This window comes from Tachysurus fulvidraco, chromosome 2 (genome assembly GCF_022655615.1).
Source record: "Tachysurus fulvidraco isolate hzauxx_2018 chromosome 2, HZAU_PFXX_2.0, whole genome shotgun sequence".
Classification (NCBI taxonomy): domain Eukaryota; kingdom Metazoa; phylum Chordata; class Actinopteri; order Siluriformes; family Bagridae; genus Tachysurus; species Tachysurus fulvidraco.
Genome location: NC_062519.1, coordinates 34,419,696 through 34,442,211, shown reverse-complemented (window position 1 = coordinate 34,442,211; position 22,516 = coordinate 34,419,696). Strand labels below are relative to the sequence as shown.

The window sequence follows — 22,516 nt, the reverse complement described above, 5'->3', positions numbered from 1 at the left end:
GTTTGTTGGTGTGGACAGGGTGACAAAATATACATTTGGAAAACTGATGACCCTAAATAATAATAATAATAATAATAATAATAATAATAATAATAATAATCTCTAAACCTGAATGTTGGAGAAATACTTGCCCTCTAAGCATCTTCTTACTGTGTATTTAGACAAAATCCATTTGTCCTTTTCCTCTTTCAGGCATGCATGAAGATCCGACGAAGAGCCGATACATACGGTATATCAAGGAGCAGGCACTTTGTTAAAACGACACCAGCCAGTGTTTTTTACAGAACCTAGATATACTTGGAACAATAATAGTCTGAAATGCAGCCACACAAATGAGATTCAATGCAGAAATATAAATCAGCCCTAAGCAGGGAGGGAGTGATGTAGTGGTGGAGGCTTAGTGATATTTGGGACAAAGCCATTGGCTTGTTTTTTTACAGCAGATCTGGTGACACTGCACTAATCATACCCACAGCTCTTGTGCTGTTTTGTCAAGGCTGTCATTTGTTTGGCAAGTCACAGCCTGTCTGTCACTAGAACACACAGTCTGATTAAATAGACATAAAAATGCAGTAATGTTTCTGGCGTTGGTGTTGTTCTCTGAAAGTAGTCCATTTAAACAAAGAATTAGCTGATAATCCAAACACGACTGTTTACTTCAAGACAAATCTTCCCTTTAACTGTTATGTGTTATGCAAAAAAATGACTAATTTCACATTATACCAGTGATAAAATGATAAAACTCTTAAATTACTTTGTGTGATCTACTCACTTTCATATATGGATTAACAGAGTAAGATTTCCACTGGACTATAGTACGGTTTAATCGGTGTAAATGTGAATCAAATTAATGTTAACATATTTTGTACATTCCTCCACTAGCTCGTGCGCGCACACACACACACGTTTGTCTTACTAACCTTGTGAGGACCTTCTATACACATAATTATCAAAGAAGCTAAACTTAAGTCCAAACTTAAATCTAATCATAACCGGAATAACCAAAAGGAAACCTGTGGCCTCTATGTTTTAAACATTTTTGTATTAAAAAAAATTAGGTTTTTTTCCTATTCATTTGTTTAATTTTTTTTCTATTTGTTTATTTTATAAACATAAAAAATAAATACAAAATGGGATCTAATTTTGTTAATGAATGACTAAAAGGTTAAGATAAAAGGCTCATCAGAGTATCAAGGAGACCTTAAAAGATAATTAATTACCTGATAAAACACAAGCACAAATCATTTAATCAACAGAAACAGCATTTACAGCATTTGGCAGATGCCCTTATCCAGAACGACAGCTTCCATGAACAGTTAAAGATGACCAAAGAACTCAACAACGTCATAATCAATTTACAGAAGTGTTTATTTCACTTTGACGCGTCTAGCTTACAAGGATAATCACAGTATTTGACATTAGCACAGCCTTTAAACCATCACTTTCACCACTTTGTAGTGGTTAGTTATAAGATGATGTCCTGAAAGACTTTTATTCACCACATTCTTGTCCTGATCTCCTGTCTGATGCACTCAAGCTTCTTATTGTGAATGCAAAACATGGATGTAATTATACTTTGGCTAAATATGAGGACATGTGCACATTTTTTTTTTGTCTAAGGTAGGACATTGAATCTATAGACGAGTCACCAGAATTCTGATATGGGAACAGAATTTAAAGCAAAAAACTGACGCACGGGGAGTAAAGCGTCTCCACAAACGCAATGCATGTCCGTCATCACGGTCAAATGCACAGATCTTTACATTAATGGCGTTTTTAACTTTAAATAATTACTGTTGTTTAAAAATGTTGCAGTGCATGTTTCACTACTTCTCTCCTGTCCCTCTGCTATCTATCAATCCCAGGGAATCAGGCATTTCTTCACTCCTCAAAGCTAAACTAGTCCATTTGTAATACATTTAAACAAATTGAAACAGCACTAAATCGAAACGTGCTGAATTACCATCAGCTTTAAATGTAGCTTTTATCCGCAATTTTCTTGAATCTATTAAGATTTAGATTGAGAGGAAGATTTTTCCGCTTCAGAACATATAACGTGTTCCGTCAGTTAATTATTCCGACTTAACCGAGAGCAGTTTTATTAGATTCCATTTGACTGAAGTCATGGAAAGAGCTCTAATTTCTTAACCCACTTATCTTTGTAGCTCTCTGTGAATCATACTCAGTAAACTCTTTTGACAGAGTTTTTTTTTTGCTGTTGTCGACATGGCTCCCTCTCAAGCGCTCTCGAACAGAATTTCATCAATAAGCATGTCGCTGTCGTCCACAGGAACCTGTTCACACAGCTGCTCATTAAAGGCCAGTGCGATGGTGTAGGGTTTGCCTTTAGGATGCTTCATACAGCGCTGAAGGTACGAGTCATAGAAGCCTTTTCCTCGTCCCAAACGATTGCCATTTTTATCAAAGCCCAGTCCGGGCATCAGGATCAGGTCTAAGCCACCTATATATGAGGATTAGAGAGAAAAGAAAAAGCTTTAACATTCATCTTTTGTAGAAATGAGATATGTAGATTTTATAGATGTAGATGTTTTTATACTATTGCGAAGTAAATGGCTTCTAGTTAGTAAAACAAAAATACTACCATGACTGCCAAAAAACATTTGTGGCTCTGTGTTTAAAATGCACAGAAAGACATGACTTTGGAGAAGAAAGAGTTTTGCGATTTTGAAAACTCTCTGCTGTTTGTAAAACATATTGTGTCTTGCCAATATTCTTATCGGCTCTCAGGAATGACAACTTGACCAGTGATAAACAAATGTCAGGAAACTTTAGTGAGGTAATAATGTAAACACTCCATGTCAAAATTCCAGCATGAAATATGAATAAACACAATAACTTACACATGATACAAAGAACTCTCATAAAATTGTGTCAGAGATCATGATTTTGGGATAAACCTAGTGCCAAAAAGTAAATTATAAAGTATTAAAGTTTTTATTCTTCTTGAATTTTTTTATTTTAGTTTAAACGCCACTTTCAAATTCACTTTTTGCTTTCGGTTGGATTTAGTAACATTTCAGACGGATTCCCTCGCTCGCATCCAAGGTGTTGTCTTCTGTTCAAACTCTGCCAATGTTTACACATAATGAGCACGATATTAAAAGTATACGTGTTAACTGGTTGAAAGTCATAAGAAGTTGTTGAGATACTATGGGCTTTATTACATTTGGGGCTCTATAAGAACCTGAACATAATAGAATTATTACACTTTAAGACTTATATCCTGCCAGTGATGAAAGTTATTGCATTTTGGCCTTTTGTGACCACACCATAATGTAATAAAGTGATTGTAATGCAATATGTTCTGAACCTCTGCCTGCACAGGAGCATGTTATAACACATTTGGGGAGCTAAACAAAACCTGTTATAATCTGCTCACAATGGATGAAGTCATTATAAGTCTAACTGCATTTTAAGTAAGACATCCATCCATCCATTTTCTTAACTGGGTCTTAATCTTCCAGGGAAGTTGTTTCAAAGCAGGAGACACCATGTACAGGGTACCAACTAATCACAATCAGTGTTAACAGACAGTATTCAAAGAGGAGTTAATTATTACTATAAAAGGACTAAAACGTACAAAATACTCCTTACTGAGGTCATCTAAAATCATGGAGGTGCCTAATAGATTGTTTTGATGCTGCCTTGCAAATATTTAAATGGACTGCTTTACAACCAGCTCTTACAATTCAAGAACTTATCATTGTCTCTCCTTTTTAATTTGTGTAAAAGGATAATGTATGATATTGGGTTTTTTTTAGGTGTAAACCAGATACCAACATTGTATGCAAAAAGTTCAAATTAAGATACGTAAATGGGTGGTATTTGTGTATCATAATACACAAGTGTCTGTTATGCTTGGGGAGCTTACGGCAATGACTGACTGTACAATTTGTACAGATGTTTCACAGGCTTTCACAGATGTTCTCATCCACAGGGCACAAGGGTTCACTGAATGGTACGACGAGGATGAAATGGATCTAAAAATCATATGCTACACACGGTCACAGTCGCCAGGTCTCAACACCTAAGAAGATGAAAGATTCTGGACCAACACGTTAAGACAAGTTCTTTCAAGCACCATCGTCTACAAACTTGGAAGAAAGGTGTTCATGTTCCAGTGTAGATCCAGGGTTTGATTTCTTTAAATCTATGACAAGGTGTTAAATGTAGGGGTGTTTGTGTTGTCAAAAAGGAGACACGTCAGAAACGTAGCATGAAGTCTGGTGTCTTCTAAAGCTTCTTATCCTGGAATCGTTTATATACTGTACGTGTCCTTCACAGAGAAGACAATATCACCATTAAATTCACTGGATAAATCGATAAGGGTAAAAATATCACACCATGGTGATGTGGTATACAGTAAGGTTTCTGTTTAAGCAGTGTATTCTAAAATGATATTCCGAATGTTGTGCGATCATAAATGATAAAAGGCCAGATGACTTGATATTGAAGACAATTTAATATCTGTGTTTCCTGAAATGCATATATGCTGTGTGTACGTATGAGAACGTCTGATTGAAGGCATTCATTTGCTCACATCTTCCATACCCTGACAATGAAAAATGTGCGTCAACATAATTCGCTATGCAGTCAGACTAATTCATCGGTCTCCATCAAACAGTGGGATGACATACGAGTCAAGATTTCAAAGCAACACAACCTCATTAAATTTTGATAAACACAAGATCGCCATAAAAGGTGGTGATAATGATCAGCAGATGCCCTCACTGGCCCCTCGGTGTATTAATACACTCCACTGTGACATCCATTTTTAATGTATAAAACGGTGGTGGCAGAACCGTTATGTATACGATTTTGCCTCAAACCAAATCAGAGGACTATAGCAACTACCTTCCTAGACACATTCTGAACAAAAACATTACTTATAAGGCAAGTTGTGAAATGTTTTGAGTTCATTATGTGCTATAGGGGAAATGAGAGAAAGCAGAACAAGTGATAGTCACATTTACAGCATTTAGTAGATGCCCTTGTTCAAAGTCACTTACATTTATCTAAATTATACCGCTGACTAGTTGAGGGTTAAGGGCCTTGCTCAAGGGCCCGGCAGTGACGTCTTGGCCGTACTGGGATTTGAACTCACAACTTTGTGTTTAGTAATCTAACATCTTCACCCTGAGCAAGTAATTCTTCCCTTCTTCCTGCAATAAGCAAATAGGGTGTAATTCATTTACAACGAAACCCAATGAAATCACTAGTATTTGCCATTATGATCATAATTTAAAGCAACAGTACAGTCCGCTCACTAATTAGCTTAAAGTCATGCAATGTTCCTTATATAAACCAAATCTAATCCTACTCTATCAAGAGTCTTTGCTAGTACTGCTCATGTCTAGTGTAGTCTCCTGAGGGCATGTAGCATTAGCTAAGGTCACTTTGTAGGCAGTTTTATAGAAAAAATGTTTATTGACATATTACAAAATTGATCATTCAAGTAGCTATATGAAGATATTTATGAAAAACATTTATACGAACATATATTTATTTTCTTTATACTTAAGCCATATATATACATATTTTTTTTTATAATTTCTGCAAAACTGTTCCTTTAACCAACTCTATGCATTTACAACATTCAGTCCTATCTTTAGTCCTCAGTCCTATCTTTCTTAATCATAGCAAAAGCATCTACCCAGGGCTATTTTCTCGAACAAAATATCGGCGCAGATTTTATTTAAGTCTGTCTCAATCAAAAATTTAATCCGTCCTCCTTGAACATCATCTTGTCTTTCTGTGGAGGCGGTTCTCCTGCTTTCTATTGTAAGGTGATGAAGAACAGAAGGCAGCCAGGAACCACTTTGTGGAGCTCACGGCAGGTTGCTGAACCAGGATGTGTGTAAAATCGCAGACACAGTAGGACAGGTGAACACTTTCACTGCTAACTGTATCTCTACGTTAAGGCCTTTGCTGCACTGCACAGTATGAGAAAGGAATCACTGGTGTCGTGTAGCACTAGTCGCCATGGGTACTAAATCTGAAATCTGATGCATCTTGGATATACTGAAACATTTTCTAATACTGGTAAAAACTAAAAAATTGAATGTTAAAGTTTTACATCCTGGGGATAAAGCAGATATCAGATTCATCCATTCCTAGTTAACTGCATTTTTTTAAAACAGCTAACAAGCCGTGTGTGTGTGTGTGTGTGTGTGTGAGAGAGAGAGAGATCAAATGTACAAAAGAGGTTATGTTATAATAACCAATTATCACAGTTTCAGTATTAATTGCACACTTAACACACAGTTCAAGATTCTTTGCATGTTGTTGTAAATTTAAGAAAAGACAAAAGCAAAAAGACTTGTCGAATTATTGTTCATTTTCAGACAGACGTGGAGAACAACCTTTCCATAAAATGTTATTTTACTAAATCCCCTATACATGAATGCTACTAGAGCAGCAAACAGTGACCTGGGGTGAGTATGTGATTGATGAAAATGTAGAAAAATATCATACCTCAAAAAAAAGCTAAGCAATAAATTGCACCACGAAATATACACCATACATTCAAAAGGTTTGCTGAACATCACTGCCACATGTGGCTCTTCACCAATCTGAGTGTGTACAATTGTGTAGAATGTGTTTGTGTCCACAACCTTTTGCCATACAGTGTAACTGGGCCTAATGGTAACATTTTGTGGTAAGTGATAAAAATGTGTATATAAAATTTTAGTGGACTGCAGGTGCTCATTTGTACTTCTTTTCATTTGTTTATTGATAGTAACTACATTATCCTGGTAGGGGCTGGGGACGATCCATAGTCCATCCTAGAAACACTGAACTGTAATGGGGCAGGTGTGTGTGTATGTTTTTGGGTGGTGGGAGGACATGTGAAACTCATATACTCAACCAGGACCTGTGGACCTGTGAAGCTGTCCCGTAACGCCACCCCAGGTCGTGTCATCTTTGACTGGACTGACAGCCATAGAATATGTGTGATATTTTGAAACCGTTTTATGCAGGCACTTGTATGAACGCATGTTTAGAAAATGCTAAAGTTGTGTTGAAATACATCCACATGCAGAGCAGATGTTGGTATGTGATGAGTCATATCAGCACCCTGCTGGAAGTCCTGTCTGTTTTAATACAGAACAGAGTCTTCTCATTGGGTTACAGCTCTGAAGAGGTAATTACAGTTCTTTACTTTCAGAGTGTTTGGTGTTTGTGTGGGGAACAGCTTTCCTCGCTTACGGCTTGCTTACATGGCTAATCACACGTGTCCATTTAGTGAAATGACAAATTGAGCTTGTCCTGTTTCTTTGAATCGGCTCTATGAAGAAAGTCTTCGGGTCACTATTAAATCAAAATGGAGTCCATTTTGATCCGGATATTGAAATTGAGAAGGTGGGATTGCTGCATCAGTACATCCCTAGGATACACACTTCGTGTTTGGGATTCGATCCGGACACAGAAAGAATTAAGTAAATACACCTTCACTCTCTTACACACGATTAGGCAAAGACCTGCATTCACACACTCATACAAACACACATAACCTGTACTATACTTTTATTTCACTAGTCTTGTCAAAGTCTGGCTTTTATCAGTGGGAATACTTAAAGGCAAACTGTTTCATGGCATTGAAGCAGATAAACAAGTCAAGCTCAGTGTGAATGTCACACTCGGTGTGTTCGATGTGAACGCCATAGATGTAGTGTCTTACAAATTCCTTCATGGTTACACTTGCTTTCCTTACATCCTTTGGAGTCTGGTAGAGTAAAACTAGCTCATAAGTCAAGTTTTGGTTCATTTAATCTTGTGTCTGTTTCTCGTTGTCCTTGACTGTCCTCTGCAACAACAGTTCTTCTCTAAAGTAGTATATTCGAGTTTAAGTCTGAGCCATCGTTATCGATGAAGGCCACCCATCCCTCAATGAAATGTTTTATTAAACTATTTGGCAAAACAGCAGTAAGGCACGGATAACAGATAATGGTATATGGCTACCACAAGGATAAAGATTTCAGCGGTTTGAAAGAAGAGGTGGAAATACCTAAAAATGACACCATACAACAAGGCCAAACAAACTCAGAATTCCAACTTGTAATGTTTTTTTGGGACTGATAAGGGAAAAAAACTTTTCTGTACAAGAAGACTTTTCTGTACAAAAGCTACAAAATTGTCGGGGGGGGGGGGGGGGTCCAGAAGGGGACGTCAACATCCTTTTGGGTAGCACAGTTAATAAAGTAGTGGTCAGCAAGAAAGGAAATCTAGCTGGACTCCTTTAAGTGTGGATATAAAAGGACGGTTTAACACGGTGGGTGACCCGCTGGTGAAGATCAGGTGGGACCTTGAATCTCTGGGTGGTCAATGAGATGGTAGAACTATTTTCTACATTGGATCATATGTCTGTAACTTATAGATTATGGAGCAGAATCAGGGTGTAAACATCAGGGATACTATATATGGATATGTTGGAGGTAGATAGTGAGATCTGAAAGAGAGAGTCATAGCGGTAGATCATAGTGCAGGGGGAAGAGATCCAGTACTGCAAATCTGGCTATATGGAGGTTTGGATAATTATGGAAAGGGTTGTAATGAATGCAACAGTAAGAGATGTGTGAAGGATGGGGAAGGTATGTGTGGAAAAATGGAAATGTTCCACTGAGTCTCTTACATCGTTATGCGCACACGTACTTTTATCACGTCTCAACCTGCAGGGAAAATTTTTAAAAAATGCAAAACACAAATAGTACACCTATCAGGTGGAACATCGCTTTGTTTTTAAGAAGGGCGCATTAAACATCTGTTGAATCGCGTTGTTGAGCAAGACAGTGCTTTTGTGATCCGTCACAGAAAGGGAGAGAAAACGTGAATGCGACCCTTCGAAATGGGGACATCTGTGGTTCTTCAGAAAGAGAGCAAGCGTACATCTGAAATCCTTCAAAATAAGAAGGGCGGCAGGCACCGAGAGACTGGAGGAGCTGGAATTAATGAGCGAGACTGAAGGGGCTCCAAGCACTTCGAGAACAGGAAGACCTGTAGTACCAATACAGAGGGGCACGGAGAAGGACGGGGCTGCAAGCACCAAAAGACAAAAGGGGCAGCAAGAACAGAGAGGAAGGGCAAAGAGATGGTGAGGGCTTTGGGCACCAAGAGACAAAGCAGCTACTAACACCAAGAGAACAGATAATAAAGAAATGAGAAATGTGAGAGTTTGGGGAGGAAAAGGACAGGTTTCCAGCACCAAGAAAGTGAGAAATGAAAGAAAGGATGGCTTCAAGCACATAGAAACTGGAGGGTGCTGTGACCATTTAACGGAGGGCAGTGAAATCATTGCGAATCCTGTTGTAGCATTTTGCTTATGCAAAATTAAACAAATCACAATAAACTGCATGCTTATTATTATTTATTATTATTATTTCTCTTCCTTGCACCATTTTCTAGTCTTACATAATAGGTCTGCACCACACCACTATCTGGTATTAGCTTGAATAGAAAGTAACACGACAGCGCCATCTGGTGGTCTAAGCTATTACATAATATACTGGGAAAAGTAGTTCACATATTCAATTTTGGAAGGGGAACAAAAACAACACTTTTTCAGCTTCCATTAAATTAAAGTTTGAGATTTCACATGGTTTCAGTAGAACTGAAATAGGCATATAGGTCACAGATGTCTAGCTCCACTCACAAATGTCGTTCTACATCTACATGCATTTTAATTTGCCTAGTATCGTAATGGATCTCATTTTATAGTCGAATGAATTAAAAAACACATAACATTTTCCTTTCAGTTTTAACAAAAGACAAATTAATAGAAGTATCATATTATTTCTTATTTACATCCCGAGTTATTCACAATAAACAAACAAATTTAAAAAAAATGAATGAATGAATGAATTCCTCACACCCTATTTTATACACTTTATGTGAAAGTACCTGTTGCGAGAGCTTCCTCTCTCGCCGTGTCACTGTCAGCGGGCTGCCGGATGTTCCAGCTGGTGATGGGTAGTGAGTTCAAGTCCTCCATGCTGTTCAGCCGCAGCATGTCCATGTGGTTGCTGTTGCTCTGGTACCTGGGGATAAAACAGACCTTGCCGCTGCTGAAAACGTGCCGAAGGATGTCCTCGGTGCAAACTTCATCCTGCATGCTCAGAAACACAGCAACACGATGGCTGCTTGTATAATTGGGATGTTTGAACAGCTGCAAAAACACAAAAAAATGCTGGCTTAATGGATTTTTAAAAAAATACAATGCAATGCTAAATTGCCATTTATTCTTTATACAGTTAGTTCCTTATTTTCTGGATCTGTAACCGTCCGTCCTAGATTAGGAACTGTGACCTCTTCACCTTTTGGTCCTAGAAAAGGACATGAGGCTTTTGCACCTGTCAGTCCAAATGAAGGAGGTACACGTCTCTTAAGCATGAGCCAATCCTAGTGAAGGAGTCATGGCACTTCTACTTCTTCCTACACAGCAAAAAGCTGACGGTGCAGCAAAAAGTATTTGGCAAATCTATAAGGATAATGACCTGAAAAACTAAAGACAAATGCTAGTCTGTATTTGTTTACTAAAGGGGCCAATTTCTCAAGTAAGGACCCTTGGATTTGCCCAGACAACTAATGCCAGTGCAGTTAAGTGCAGCATTATCCTACTATAATATTGGCAAAAACACAGAAAAAAAGAATACATAAAAAATTTTTAAAGTATAGCACATTAAATATTTGTATATAGCAGCTTGCTCACTATGTATATAGCAGCTTGCTCACTATGATAGTGATACTTATGATAACTTGTTTTCTTATATGAGAAGAATGAATAGAGCAGGAGTGAGTTTTAAAATCAGGGTTTTGCTATGTTTTATGTTAGTCACACACACAGCAAAATAATTACTTTTTTTTATTTTATATTATTCTTATTTGTGGCATTATTTACAGAAGACTACAATTATGAAATTGTTGCAAATTTCTTGGTGAAGCCATCAAAATCAACTATACAACAAACTTAACATCTTGCTTAACAAAGCAGCAATCTTGCTGTGATGTGTGTGTGTGTGTAGATACATTATATATATATATATATAAATAAAATAAATACACATACACACACACACACACACACGTATGCTTTTTTTCTGTGAGACGTGGTTCAGAAATGCTTTCTCTGCACATCAGCCTGGTCTCTAACTGAGTTTAAAAGGTTTTAGCCCATTCTGAAGATCTGTCAACTGATTTAATCAGAATGGTAGAGAATATGAACTAAAGGAAGGATTGAATCACTAATGGAGGATCCCTAAGGATGTAAACTGTAAGCTTACATGCAATGTTAAAACTTAGAGAAAAATGTCAGTGAGGCTGAAGTGGAAGTCTTGAGTTGACATAAAAATGCATTAAAACTTTAGCCATTATAAATTGATGCTTCATTTGTGTGGCTTCAAATAGCACTCACATTGTTCTGCACCCATTGACACCCTATTCATATTTCTTAATGCATGTCTCATTCATTTATCTTTTTATATACCGGGTTGTTTTTGAGGGGAAAAAAAAAACATTTTCAGTACAAACACATAACTCAGTCAATGTATTAAGAAGTGATGGTGTTGACAAATCGTAACTAATTCAGTTTCATGTGTGGAAGAAACTGAAGAACCCAAAAGAAACCCACATAGTAAAACATGCAAAACTCCACAGAGACAACAGCCTGAGCTCAGGATCAACAAAGCAAGAAAGAGTTGTTTTGAAAGATTGTGCAAACATTTGAAACAATGCATTTCACAGCTTTTTTATTTATTTATTTAAAGGGATCACTGGCCTATAATTATAAATATCTATACGTGGATATAGCATGTGGGCTATTTAAAGTATAGTCACATGTGTGTAAGTAATGTGTATAAGGGGTGTGTGTATGTGTGTATGTATGTATATGTGTATGTATGTGTGTGTATGAGAGAGAGAGTATGTATGTATGTATGTGTGTCAGAGAGAGAGAGAGAGAGATAGAGAGAAAGAGAGAGAGAGTGTGTGTATGTGTATGAGAGAGTATGTACGTATGTATGTATGTGTGTCTGAGAGTGAGAGAGAGAGAGAGTGAGTGAGTGAGTGAGTGAGTGAGTGTGTGTGTGTGTGTGTGTGTGTGTGTGTGTGTGATTCTACATACACTTTGCCGTTGTTTACAGACTTTGCGGCAGTGTAAACTCTGAATTCTAAACTATACCACAGTTGCATTTACCTTTTGGGAAACAATCTGTGACTGACGCCGTTTGTCCTCGTCACTCAGAGCAGCCAGTCGCTTCTTTATCTCCCTCCTGAGCGCCTGTTTAGCTGCTCGCAGGGCTGCCATAGTGCTGACGTGTCTCACGTACACAAATAAAACATAGCTGTTTATGCAGAACCTTTTATCATTAACTGATGTTCACTTTCTCGTGCCAACACGTCAGCGACTACACACATGCGCAGTCGTACGTCAAATAGTACGCGAGGAAGCTAACTTATATGGACTGCATTTCCCAGCATGCACAGCTGAACGTAAGCACTTCCGGTGTTTCCGGAAATTGTTCAAATAAAACACATTTAAAGCTAATAAAAAAGCTTTTTTTTTTTAAAACTAAATCTAACATTCGTCCAGAATCGTTTAGTTATGCGCATTTAAAAAAACAATTTTAGTGTCCAAAAATACATTTACGAAAGGATGTTACATGAATTTTCGTATCGGTTAAAAGAATCTTAACTGAAGGAACTAGAGCGCTGAAACTGTTTGTATTTAAATGCCGGGAGTGGGCGTGTCCTACTGACAGCGAATAAACCAGTTAGGAACCAGTGGGCGTGGTTTAGCAAAAAATAAAAAATAAACATCTGTTGTTTTTAATAATAATAAAAATGGCCGAATTGTTAGGAGTTTAGAACGCTTGAACATGGATATTATCCATTTTGCCGTTTGTTGCTTTAAAATAAAAAATTAAATGAGGTTACAAACAAAATAAAAGTGGGAATTAAATGAATAGTACATGATATTATTGCAGAAACGTCACATTAGTCATGGAAATTCGAGTAAATAAATAATCATGCCAATACTGTTAATACTGTTTTTTGTCTCGTATAGTCCAAGCTAAAGGTATAGCGTTATTTATATCTGTAATTTTGAGAGTCACAAACAGCTAGAACTAAATTCCTTGTGCGCGTCAACAGACTCGATTCTGATAAAGACGTCATTGTCGTAAAGCGTGTTATTACATCACGACAGTGAAAGGAAGGAGTGACGTCACGTTGGGGGATGGAGAGTGACGAAAATAACAAACAGGCTGTTTCTGGGTGTGGGGGTTGATAACAGAAGGGCGAGCTTCGACTCTTACTACATTTATTTATCTATTTATTTATTTATTTAATTAACTAACTCGTGTCCTGTTATTTTCTGGCGTCAAGTTATTATTTCGTGCCTGTTGACGCTGGAAAAGAAAGTTGTCCTGTAATTTCTAGCAACAGAGCTGTGAAGTCGGGGGACGGTAAGTTTTTTCCCCTATAGAGTTAACAGCAAACTAGCCAGTTTTGCTAAGCTAACCAAGTTATATCTCGGGAAAGAAACAACCAAAAAATCTTTTTGTCTCGGTTTAAAGTCCTCCAAGTGGTAATAATTTGACGGTAATATCCACTAGCCATGAGCTAACTACGGCAGGAAAACAACTAGTTAGTTAACTAACAGTTAGCTTGCTAGCTTGTCGTTTTCATGTACATGGTGGTGTTTTTTTACTTCTTTTTCTGACAACCTAATAACTCATTTATGTTTTTCTAACTATGCAGGGTTAGGTTTGTGAGCAAAGAATCGAGCAAATTAGCTAAATGGGAAAACATTGTGTAGTATATTCTGCTTTAAAACTTCTCCAGTACATTTTAGACTATTCGCATTTAACCTTGATTGATCCGGAATATGTCCAAATTTGGACATGAATGTCTACAGGATTTCAGACATAATGACTCAGGTATGACACTATGATCTGTACTTCCCATGTATTATTATTATTACTATTGTGTATTTTTAGTTGCAGAAGAGAAAGGCAGTATTGTAGGACCTTGACTCATTGAGACCTTTTGGCATTTTGTAATTCTTATCAATCTTATTGACCAAGCGAAAGGTGTTTGGTGATTCAATCACAATATTGTTGTTGTCACAATATGGTGCCATTCTATGCTCTATCAGGAACTGAAATGAGTTGTTACACTCTTATTTGTTGAAGAATTTGTGTAGGAAACACTTCTTAAACCTTGTACTTTTGAGAGGCATAAACAGCTGGTACCAAAGTCTTTGTGTGTGTCAACATACTTGGCCAATAATTCTGATACAAACACCAAATATTTAAAGAAGAGTTTGCACTAAAAATAATGAGTATAGTTGCCCTAGATGTTAGACCAATAGGTTGGCTGTCGGTCATATTGTATAGGCTGTTATTTAAAATGGAGACAATTTGCTGACAAAAACTGTACAAACCTCCCTGTAGGAAGGAAGGAATCCAGTCAAATGTAGGGGCATGAGACCACAGGATTGTTCAACACTGACAGACTATTAGAACATGCAGAGGACATACAAATATTCAGGATTTTTAGGATCAGATGTTAGATGTGCAAGTGTAAAAACTGTAACTACTATTACACGACAGCTGCCTGAAAAGAATTTACGTAATAGTAATAGGTCATTAATCTAGCCTACCAACAACCTATCTTTCGATCTATCTAATAGCTCATTCATGTGACCATCTAACCATCCAGTTGGTCATCCCACCTGACCGTTTGTCCATCCACCTAGCCAGCTGACCATCTGGCCCACCATCCAACCAGCTCACTGTCCACCCATCCCTCCATTTCATCATTCTTACTTCTGTCTATCTATCCATCTTTCCAAGCACCCATCTATGCATATCACCTTGCCATTCATTCATCCTTACAATCCCTGTATCCATATCTTACAGTTCATATAACTGCCCATCCATCTGACTATATAACCATCCATCATTCACCACTCAGACTTTCCAGCCATCCACATAGTCAAACATCCATTCATTTCTTGCATCAGAACACCCACTGAACCATCCATCCACTCATCTAACATGCCATCCATCTGACTACACAAACATCTGTGCGTTAATACATCAGACAATCCAAAGCAACATTCTAACGATTACTAGTAGATTTCTGTAGCCTTTGTTTTGTTTTCCTAGCACTCACACTGTAGTGTGTGAACATACAGTTCTCGTGCACACAGTCATCCATTACTGAGTTGGTGGACCAAGAGCTTGTTGTGTTGGTCTGTAATCCTTCTTTAACTCCATTCACAGCCAGTGTCCATCTGTGTGTGCGCACCAAGACATTGGTCTTCCCTAAGCCGGTCACAGGACTGCCATGTGAGAGTTTATAAATTACCTAGGTTACCTCCATACAGGAATAGGGTATGACATGGCATAGGGCCACACTAGTGATTGTAGGAAGGATGGGCTTTGTAGCTTGCTGTTTTTCTAACAGGGTTTTTTATTATTATTTTTTTTTTTTTTAAATATAAATATTTTTTGTGTTATTGGCCAATAGGCATGCAGTTCCATTAGTGTGGCTGGTTGTAACATTGTAGTTTAGCTTCAACATTGACCAAGCTGCACTAATATTGTTTGTGTAAAAATTACTTTTTAAATTTTATAGGCTGACTACATACTAGACATTTTTCAAGGCTTCACTGATTTTAAAATCATAGGAGACCACAGATATGAGGACAGTTTTAAAAAAAATTTAACATTATTATCCTCCGAACACATACAATTGATGATTCTCCCAGACCTGGAGACTACACACCTGTCGTTTGTAGAAATGATTTCACATTGGTGACTCCACGCCTTTTTTTTGTCAGTCCTTTTGTGGTATGGTGGTATGTCTTGCACAATATTTTAAAAAGACACTCATTTTGGTTCCATATTTCAACAAAAATGTCTACTTTTTCATTGCTGCATTGGCTCAGGTTGTTTTTTTATGCACAGCCATGTTTGTGAGCTGTAAAAGTAGGCAACATCTGGTTGGTGATGCTTCCTGTGCTGCTTTCTCTCATTGGCCATTGTGGGAATTTCGTCTGAGCGTTTTTGATATTTACGATTCCTGATTGGAGAGACTCAGTCTTGAACAGGAGCAGTAAATAATTGTATTGATACCCCATACTTTAGGATTATTTGGACAGATAACATATTATTTGGCCATGCTCCCACAATCACTGGAGGGAGCGAATCGGGACCAAAATTAGGCATAACAGTGTCTAGTGTGTAGCCCAGCTCTCACATTCTACAGATTCTATAAATTAAGTCTAGTTCTAATGGTTACGCAATACTTTTGATAAAATGCAGGAAACAACACTCCTTTCTGATTCAAACTATATTTGTTTGAGTTTAGAAGTTTTTTGCTGATGTGTGAACCTGTTTATTCCAGCAATACAGCAGTACATCCTCACTGTGTCAATACATTACTATATAACCAGAGTGTTGTCTGTATATAAAGTGGAAAATGTGCCTTTGTGCTGTAGCCATAACATTTTACAAGCAGTCCTGTCTGTGTTTGTAGCTTACATTACATTAGCACACAACCAGACAGTGAATATGACCTCTAAACACATGCCTTTGTGCTTTGGGGTACATGGGCCAACTGAAAAATAAGTTTTACAGGAATTACAATTATAAATGTTGGGCAAAATCAGCAGTTTTGCCTTTTCAGATTTCTGGTCTTACTTCAAAAACACTTCCAGCAATCATGAGATTGTTGATTATTGTGAACTCATTGGTAATTCCTCATGACTACAACTGCCATGTTTCTCTGAAGGAATGGTTTAGATGGCTTTTTACTGAAATGGCTTTTTACTGCAGTCCAAATGTACCTTAAGGCATGCTAATTAAAATAAAATAATAAATACATATAAATGTATTTATACTTTTATTTTAATTTATTAAGGTTATGTTTCAACAAAAAAATTGCAGAAGAACATTCAGTGTTTGCGAAAGTAAACTGTGAACTGTTGGGATCTGTTCCCCCCATTATGCAATAACGATGTGCAATAATCATTTATTTGTTACCACCTCCACCCTAGTACATCTCTGCATCTCATTCTATTCCATTCTATTCCATATTCCATTCTGTTCTATTCCATTCTATCACCTATAGCATGACTGTACATACAATTTATTTATTTTTAAAAAAAAAATTTGTCTATTTGTATTTAAATGTTTGTTTTTATATATATATATATATAAACATGTACATACAAAATAAAAAAATAAATAAATTGTATGTGTATACTATAATCATATGACACTAAAACAAATTCCTTGTACGTGCAAGCCTACTTGGCAATAAAGCAGATTCTGATTCTGATTCTGTTCTATATAAGATTGTGTTGGAAGTCAGTTCATAGTAACTTAACAAAAAATACAACTTGAGTGCTTCTTTATTAAAAAGCAAGTAACAGTATCTGATGTTTATTATTTATTGCAATTATTTATTACCTATTTTACAACAACTTTATTAAACTAACTGGACTATTGGTCTGTCTGTCTTTCTTTTTTTTTCTTTTCTTTTCAGGAGCGGTATGGCTCAGGAGACAAAACAGACACAGGTTCCCCGGCTGTGCTCCACTGGCTGTGGTTTCTATGGAGACCCACGCACCAATGGCATGTGCTCCATCTGCTACAAAGACTTCCTGCAGATGACAAACACCAGCGGCAGGGTCAATGAGACAGGTGTGTGTGTGTGTGTGTGTGTGTGTGTGTGTGTGTGTGTGTGTGTGTGTGTGTGTGTGTGTGTGTGTGTGTGTACATACACACACAGTCATGGGGATAAGAAAGTGCACCCTCCTTTAATTCTATGCTTTTATTTTTCAGAACCTAATTATCACTATTGTGTTTCTTAATAACTTGAAAAACAACCACAACTATTTCAATATAATTGCTTCCCCAAATCGTAAATCATCATATAGAAACCAGTTGGTGAAAATAAGTGCATCTTTTTTTAGTACAACCCTTTGCCTAATATTGTGTAGATCTCCCCTGTGCTCTGAGGCATGGACTCCACAATACATCTATGTATGCTGTGGCATCTGACAGATCCTGGCACATCCCACATATACTTGATTGGATTGAGGTCTGGGGAATTTGGAGGCCTAGGCAATACCCTGATCTCTTTTTGACTTTTTGACTCTCTATCTGCATTAATCACTCTTAGGAGCCCATGGTTTTGAGCATTAACTGTCTGACCTTGGACTCAATTTGCTGGGATGCTTCTGCCCTGCAAGACTGGCAGCTGTCTTGAAGCCTCTCCATTTGTAAACAGTCCTTGTTGTCGATTGGTGAATTTTAAATTGTTAGAAGGGTTAGAAGGAGCTGGCCTTCTAACCCTTCCCAGATTGATAAACAAAAACAGTTGCTTCTCTTAGGTCATGACTGATGTCCTTTCTTTTTGTCTTGATTGACATACACGAGTACTCCATAAAACCAAACTGTCAAAAGTTCGGCTTTTATGTAAACTTCTCGCTAAGTGAGTAATCTAAACACATTTCAGTAGTATCCATTTAAATTAAATTCAAATTTATTTGTATAGCACTTTTTACAATTGACATCACCTAGAAGCAGCTTTACAGAAACAGAAACATAGAACAAAAGGTAAAAAGAAAGGATAATATAAAGACTAATCTATAATTTATATTAATATAATACAAAATTCAAGATATGTATATACACACCTGCCTGCTAATTACACACCTAATGATGGAAATAGAAAGGTTGTACTTATTCCCCCATACTTGTTTTTTGAAAGTTTGTTTACTTATTTGGAGAAAAATGACTACATATTGAAATCTGCTGTTTTGTTTTTTGTTTTTTGTTTTTTGTTACCTGAGATTTTTTGTTTGTTTATAGTTAAGCTCTTCTTTCTTATCATTCATTCATTTATTTATTTATTTATTTATTTATTTATTTATTTATTTTGTGCTTTAGTGGTTGGCAGTGCTATTGGTGGTTTCACAAGTAAAATTAGCTAATGTTAACATCATTTTTTGTTTGTTTTTTCTTTTCCTAGTGTCAGTGCCTGAAGTGTCGTCCAGCCTGAGCAGTTTAGAGGAATCTCTGTCTGCATCATCCACCTCCGTTACTCCCGCAGGAGTCACAGAAGAGGTTGAAACTTTAGAAAAAGCAGAGACAAAAACTCAAGAAGTAACAGGTACACCCCCTTTTTATCCCTTCACTTATTTTGTACTAAGGAGAATGGAACAGTGTTTGCAGCAGTTTGGCGCGCGCGCACACACACACACACACACACACACACACACAGAAGGCAAGAGACTGATGAAATCAATAATAAAAATGCCCCACTGTTTCCTGTACCCGTTGTCACTCACAGTCTTCTGTCTGTTTGTTTGCCTTTGTTTGGGGTGAGGGCAGTCCAACAACATGCACAAAGTCCACTGACAAGCCTCAGAATCTCTCTTTTAACGTTCTGCTAAAATTTCCTAGAATTATTGGACCTAAAAGCACTCAACGCAAAGCACAGTAAATATATCAGTCAAATGTTAGAAGGTGATTTTGACTAAATAGTTCTGATGAAATCCGTTGTCACACTCGGACACCACTGTTTCTGTCAATCTTAGACTCTTATTCAAGATTTAAAACCATGCCAGGTAAATGCGTTTCTCACTGCTATCTAGAGCTTTGTGGTAAATTGAGTGTCGACTGCACATTAGGACAAATCAGTATTAGAAATAGGCTTATCTCAGCTTTATGTCTCATTTTACCATGACTCACGACCTCCCAGAATTAAGACTGAGTTTTTAAGAATAGATGTTAACACTGAATAGATTTACAATTATGAGTGATGTGATATTACATTAACATTTTGCTCTATATTAATGTCCCTGTTGTTCAGATAGCGCAACCGTCTTCATAAACTATCGTTTAAAAAAGAACAATGTGTGCTAAAGTCAATACTGGCACGTCTCCATTTAAGGTCTGCCCTTATTCTCAGTCTGTTTAATGAAGATCCATGCATTTTGTACAAGTTATGCTATATCCCTCAAGATAAGTGTACGTAGACAAAAAATGTTTCTAACTCTTTTATTCTGGTCCTCAGCCTCGGGATCAGACGCATCCACTTCATCAGCCACCACAGAGCCGGGCAAATCCAAACCCAAAAAGAACCGCTGCTTCATCTGCCGCAAGAAATTGGGCCTGACGGGTAAGTGACATTTACTGTAGCAGCTTGTTAAAGCAAACAAAATTCTCTGTGTTTCTCTATCCATATAGGAAATTCATATTGTGTACATCTCTCAGTTCTCTCTGGGAAATAATTGATTCATGGAGGCTAGAGGATGAAGTGAAGCCATTTAGCATACTGCCATGATGGCTTTTATTTACAGTTTTTATTCATCATTAGCTAGCAACATTATGACAAATTCATAGTAGCCATAAAACACAAAAATAAATCAAAAACTGTAGAGGCATAATAAGGATTTAATTATTTCTATCTAACCAAATAATTCTTTGGTATCTACCTCCTTTCGCAGAGAAAAAAAATAAACATATTATTTGGCCATATAGTATCTGAAATGTAACTTATCAACATATAATTTTTTATTTATAAAACTGTTGTATCAAAGCAATATCACACTCGTTATGATGATACACTGGATATCACTACCTGTGGCCTCATGCCTATGGGTGAATCACAGCCATGAAAGTATTTTTATAACCGCACTCTTATTGTATGGCATTAATGGTTCCAGATTTCATGTTAGACGTGAATGGTGACTCACATGGCTGCAAGAGAGCTGTTTTTGGGTCCTTGAGCAAAGTTCTAGCTGGATTCAGACTCAGAAATCTTTATTAATCAGAGCATTCCTTTGTCTATGTGTATTGCAGGTTTTGACTGCCGCTGTGGAAATGTGTTCTGTAGTGTTCACCGATACACTGATGTCCATAACTGCGCCTTCGACTATAAAGCTGATGGTGCTGAGAAAATTAGGAAAGAAAACCCGGTCATCGTTTGTGAAAAAGTCACAAAGATCTGAAACAGCTCATGGACAACCCTTTCGTGTCATTTTTTTCCCCCTCTTACCATTACACGCCACATTGCACAGTGGAACTCTGAACAATACCAGCACAGACCCCTGAATCGTACATACTACACAGTACTTTTTTCTTTTTTTAAACAAATATGTTTTCATTATTGTTTGTGTGATAAAGTTACAGAAATCTAGATTTATACGATTGTATTATATTTTAATTTCAATGACTAACAGGGCTATGGTGAGACTACTTGAGGGGCGGGTCTTTTCTCAAGTCTATAAACAAAGATTGCATGTTAAACAAGCAAGGATATTTTTCTTTAGATAAAGAATATAAACACGAGTGGCAGATCTAGTTTGACATCAATGGCTTAAAAGCATGCGAGGAACATTTTATCAGCTGGTTTGCCCTCTAAATTTTGTTAAAACAATTAAGAATTTATAATCAATAATATAGAACGTGGCATGAGTGTGTAAGCATGTGTACATGTATACTGAGTTGCCTTTACAGATATAGAGTTAGAGGCTGTATCACATCTGTCAGTTGTGACAGTTACTCAGTTCCTCGATGACAAGGAACGCCTCAGGACCACATCTGTTCAGATGCCATTTTGGGTAGTGGATCATTCTCAGCACAGTACTCACACTGGCACACTGGCACAGCATGTTACAGTCATACTGGTATGACTGTTTTAGATCAGCCCCATTGTTGGGGTTTTGAACACTGTTTACACTGATTTTGTCAGTCCTTCATTTAGAGACTGAAGCTAATCTTGTTTTCAGTTCAGCAGGAGTATTGAACAATGCTGCTGCACCTGATACACTCGCATATATAAACACACTGATCTGATCAGCAGTGGTCCTGCAGTGGTTTGTTTCCTTTGATAGACAAGACTCAGGGGGCCTGTACAAACTGCTTACTAACAGATCGGGTACAATCTGACTTGTATGGTAGATAAGATAGTAACTCATTGTGCATGAGAGTGTGTGATTTTGGTATTCTGATGCTGGAGGTGTTAATTAATCTGCATTTACTTAATTGCTGACTGATTGTTTTTCCTTAAAGACTAACTAATTCATTTATTATTAAAATTGATTGTATTGTGACCACTGATTATGACAATGATGATGCTTGTGTGTTATTTTATTTTCACTTTCTTCCTCTGATCTGAATAAAGCAATAAAAAATATATAATCTTGAATTATTTGTGCTGAGTCATTTGCAATGGTTTGAAATAGAGGCTGAATCCCAAACGGCTCAGGTTTGTGTACATGGTTCACTACATAGGGTGCACAAGGCATTATGTCACACTTCATGGAGCGCCCTTGTGTATGCAGTCTGGAGTCATTTGGTTTCATCCAATCAATGAGCGCAATTGGAGTAGGGAGGATGCGCGAGGGAGGCTGTGATTGGCCTTTCACTCTCAGTACGCTCTGGGTTGCCAGATTGCTGGACACTACAGCTTCCTACGT

The 22,516-nt window shown here is 37.3% G+C and overlaps 2 protein-coding genes across 4 annotated transcripts; one reads left to right on the top strand and one right to left on the bottom strand.

Moving 5' to 3' along the window:
- Nucleotides 1-1,350: 1,350 nt before the first annotated feature.
- On the bottom strand, nucleotides 1,351-12,685 carry mthfs (5,10-methenyltetrahydrofolate synthetase (5-formyltetrahydrofolate cyclo-ligase)). Its single transcript, XM_027162181.2, has 3 exons — nucleotides 12,209-12,685; nucleotides 9,919-10,183; nucleotides 1,351-2,461 (listed from the first exon to the last, which is right to left on the bottom strand). Exons 1-3 carry the CDS (start codon nucleotides 12,317-12,319, stop codon nucleotides 2,238-2,240), a joined length of 600 nt encoding a protein of 199 aa, XP_027017982.2. The 5' UTR covers nucleotides 12,320-12,685; the 3' UTR covers nucleotides 1,351-2,237.
- A 548-nt stretch (nucleotides 12,686-13,233) lies between these two features.
- On the top strand, nucleotides 13,234-22,245 carry zfand6 (zinc finger, AN1-type domain 6). Of its 3 annotated transcripts, none has more exons than XM_027162191.2 (5): nucleotides 13,234-13,478; nucleotides 17,572-17,729; nucleotides 19,063-19,203; nucleotides 20,110-20,214; nucleotides 20,898-22,245. In XM_027162191.2, exons 2-5 carry the CDS (start codon nucleotides 17,579-17,581, stop codon nucleotides 21,044-21,046), a joined length of 546 nt encoding a protein of 181 aa, XP_027017992.1. In that variant the 5' UTR covers nucleotides 13,234-13,478; nucleotides 17,572-17,578; the 3' UTR covers nucleotides 21,047-22,245. The 3 variants fall into 3 exon arrangements, with proteins under 3 accessions (XP_027017992.1, XP_027018011.1, XP_027018001.1); XM_027162210.2 differs by lacking the exon at nucleotides 13,234-13,478 and adding an exon at nucleotides 13,520-13,952; XM_027162200.2 differs by lacking the exon at nucleotides 13,234-13,478 and adding an exon at nucleotides 17,304-17,447.
- Nucleotides 22,246-22,516: the final 271 nt, after the last annotated feature.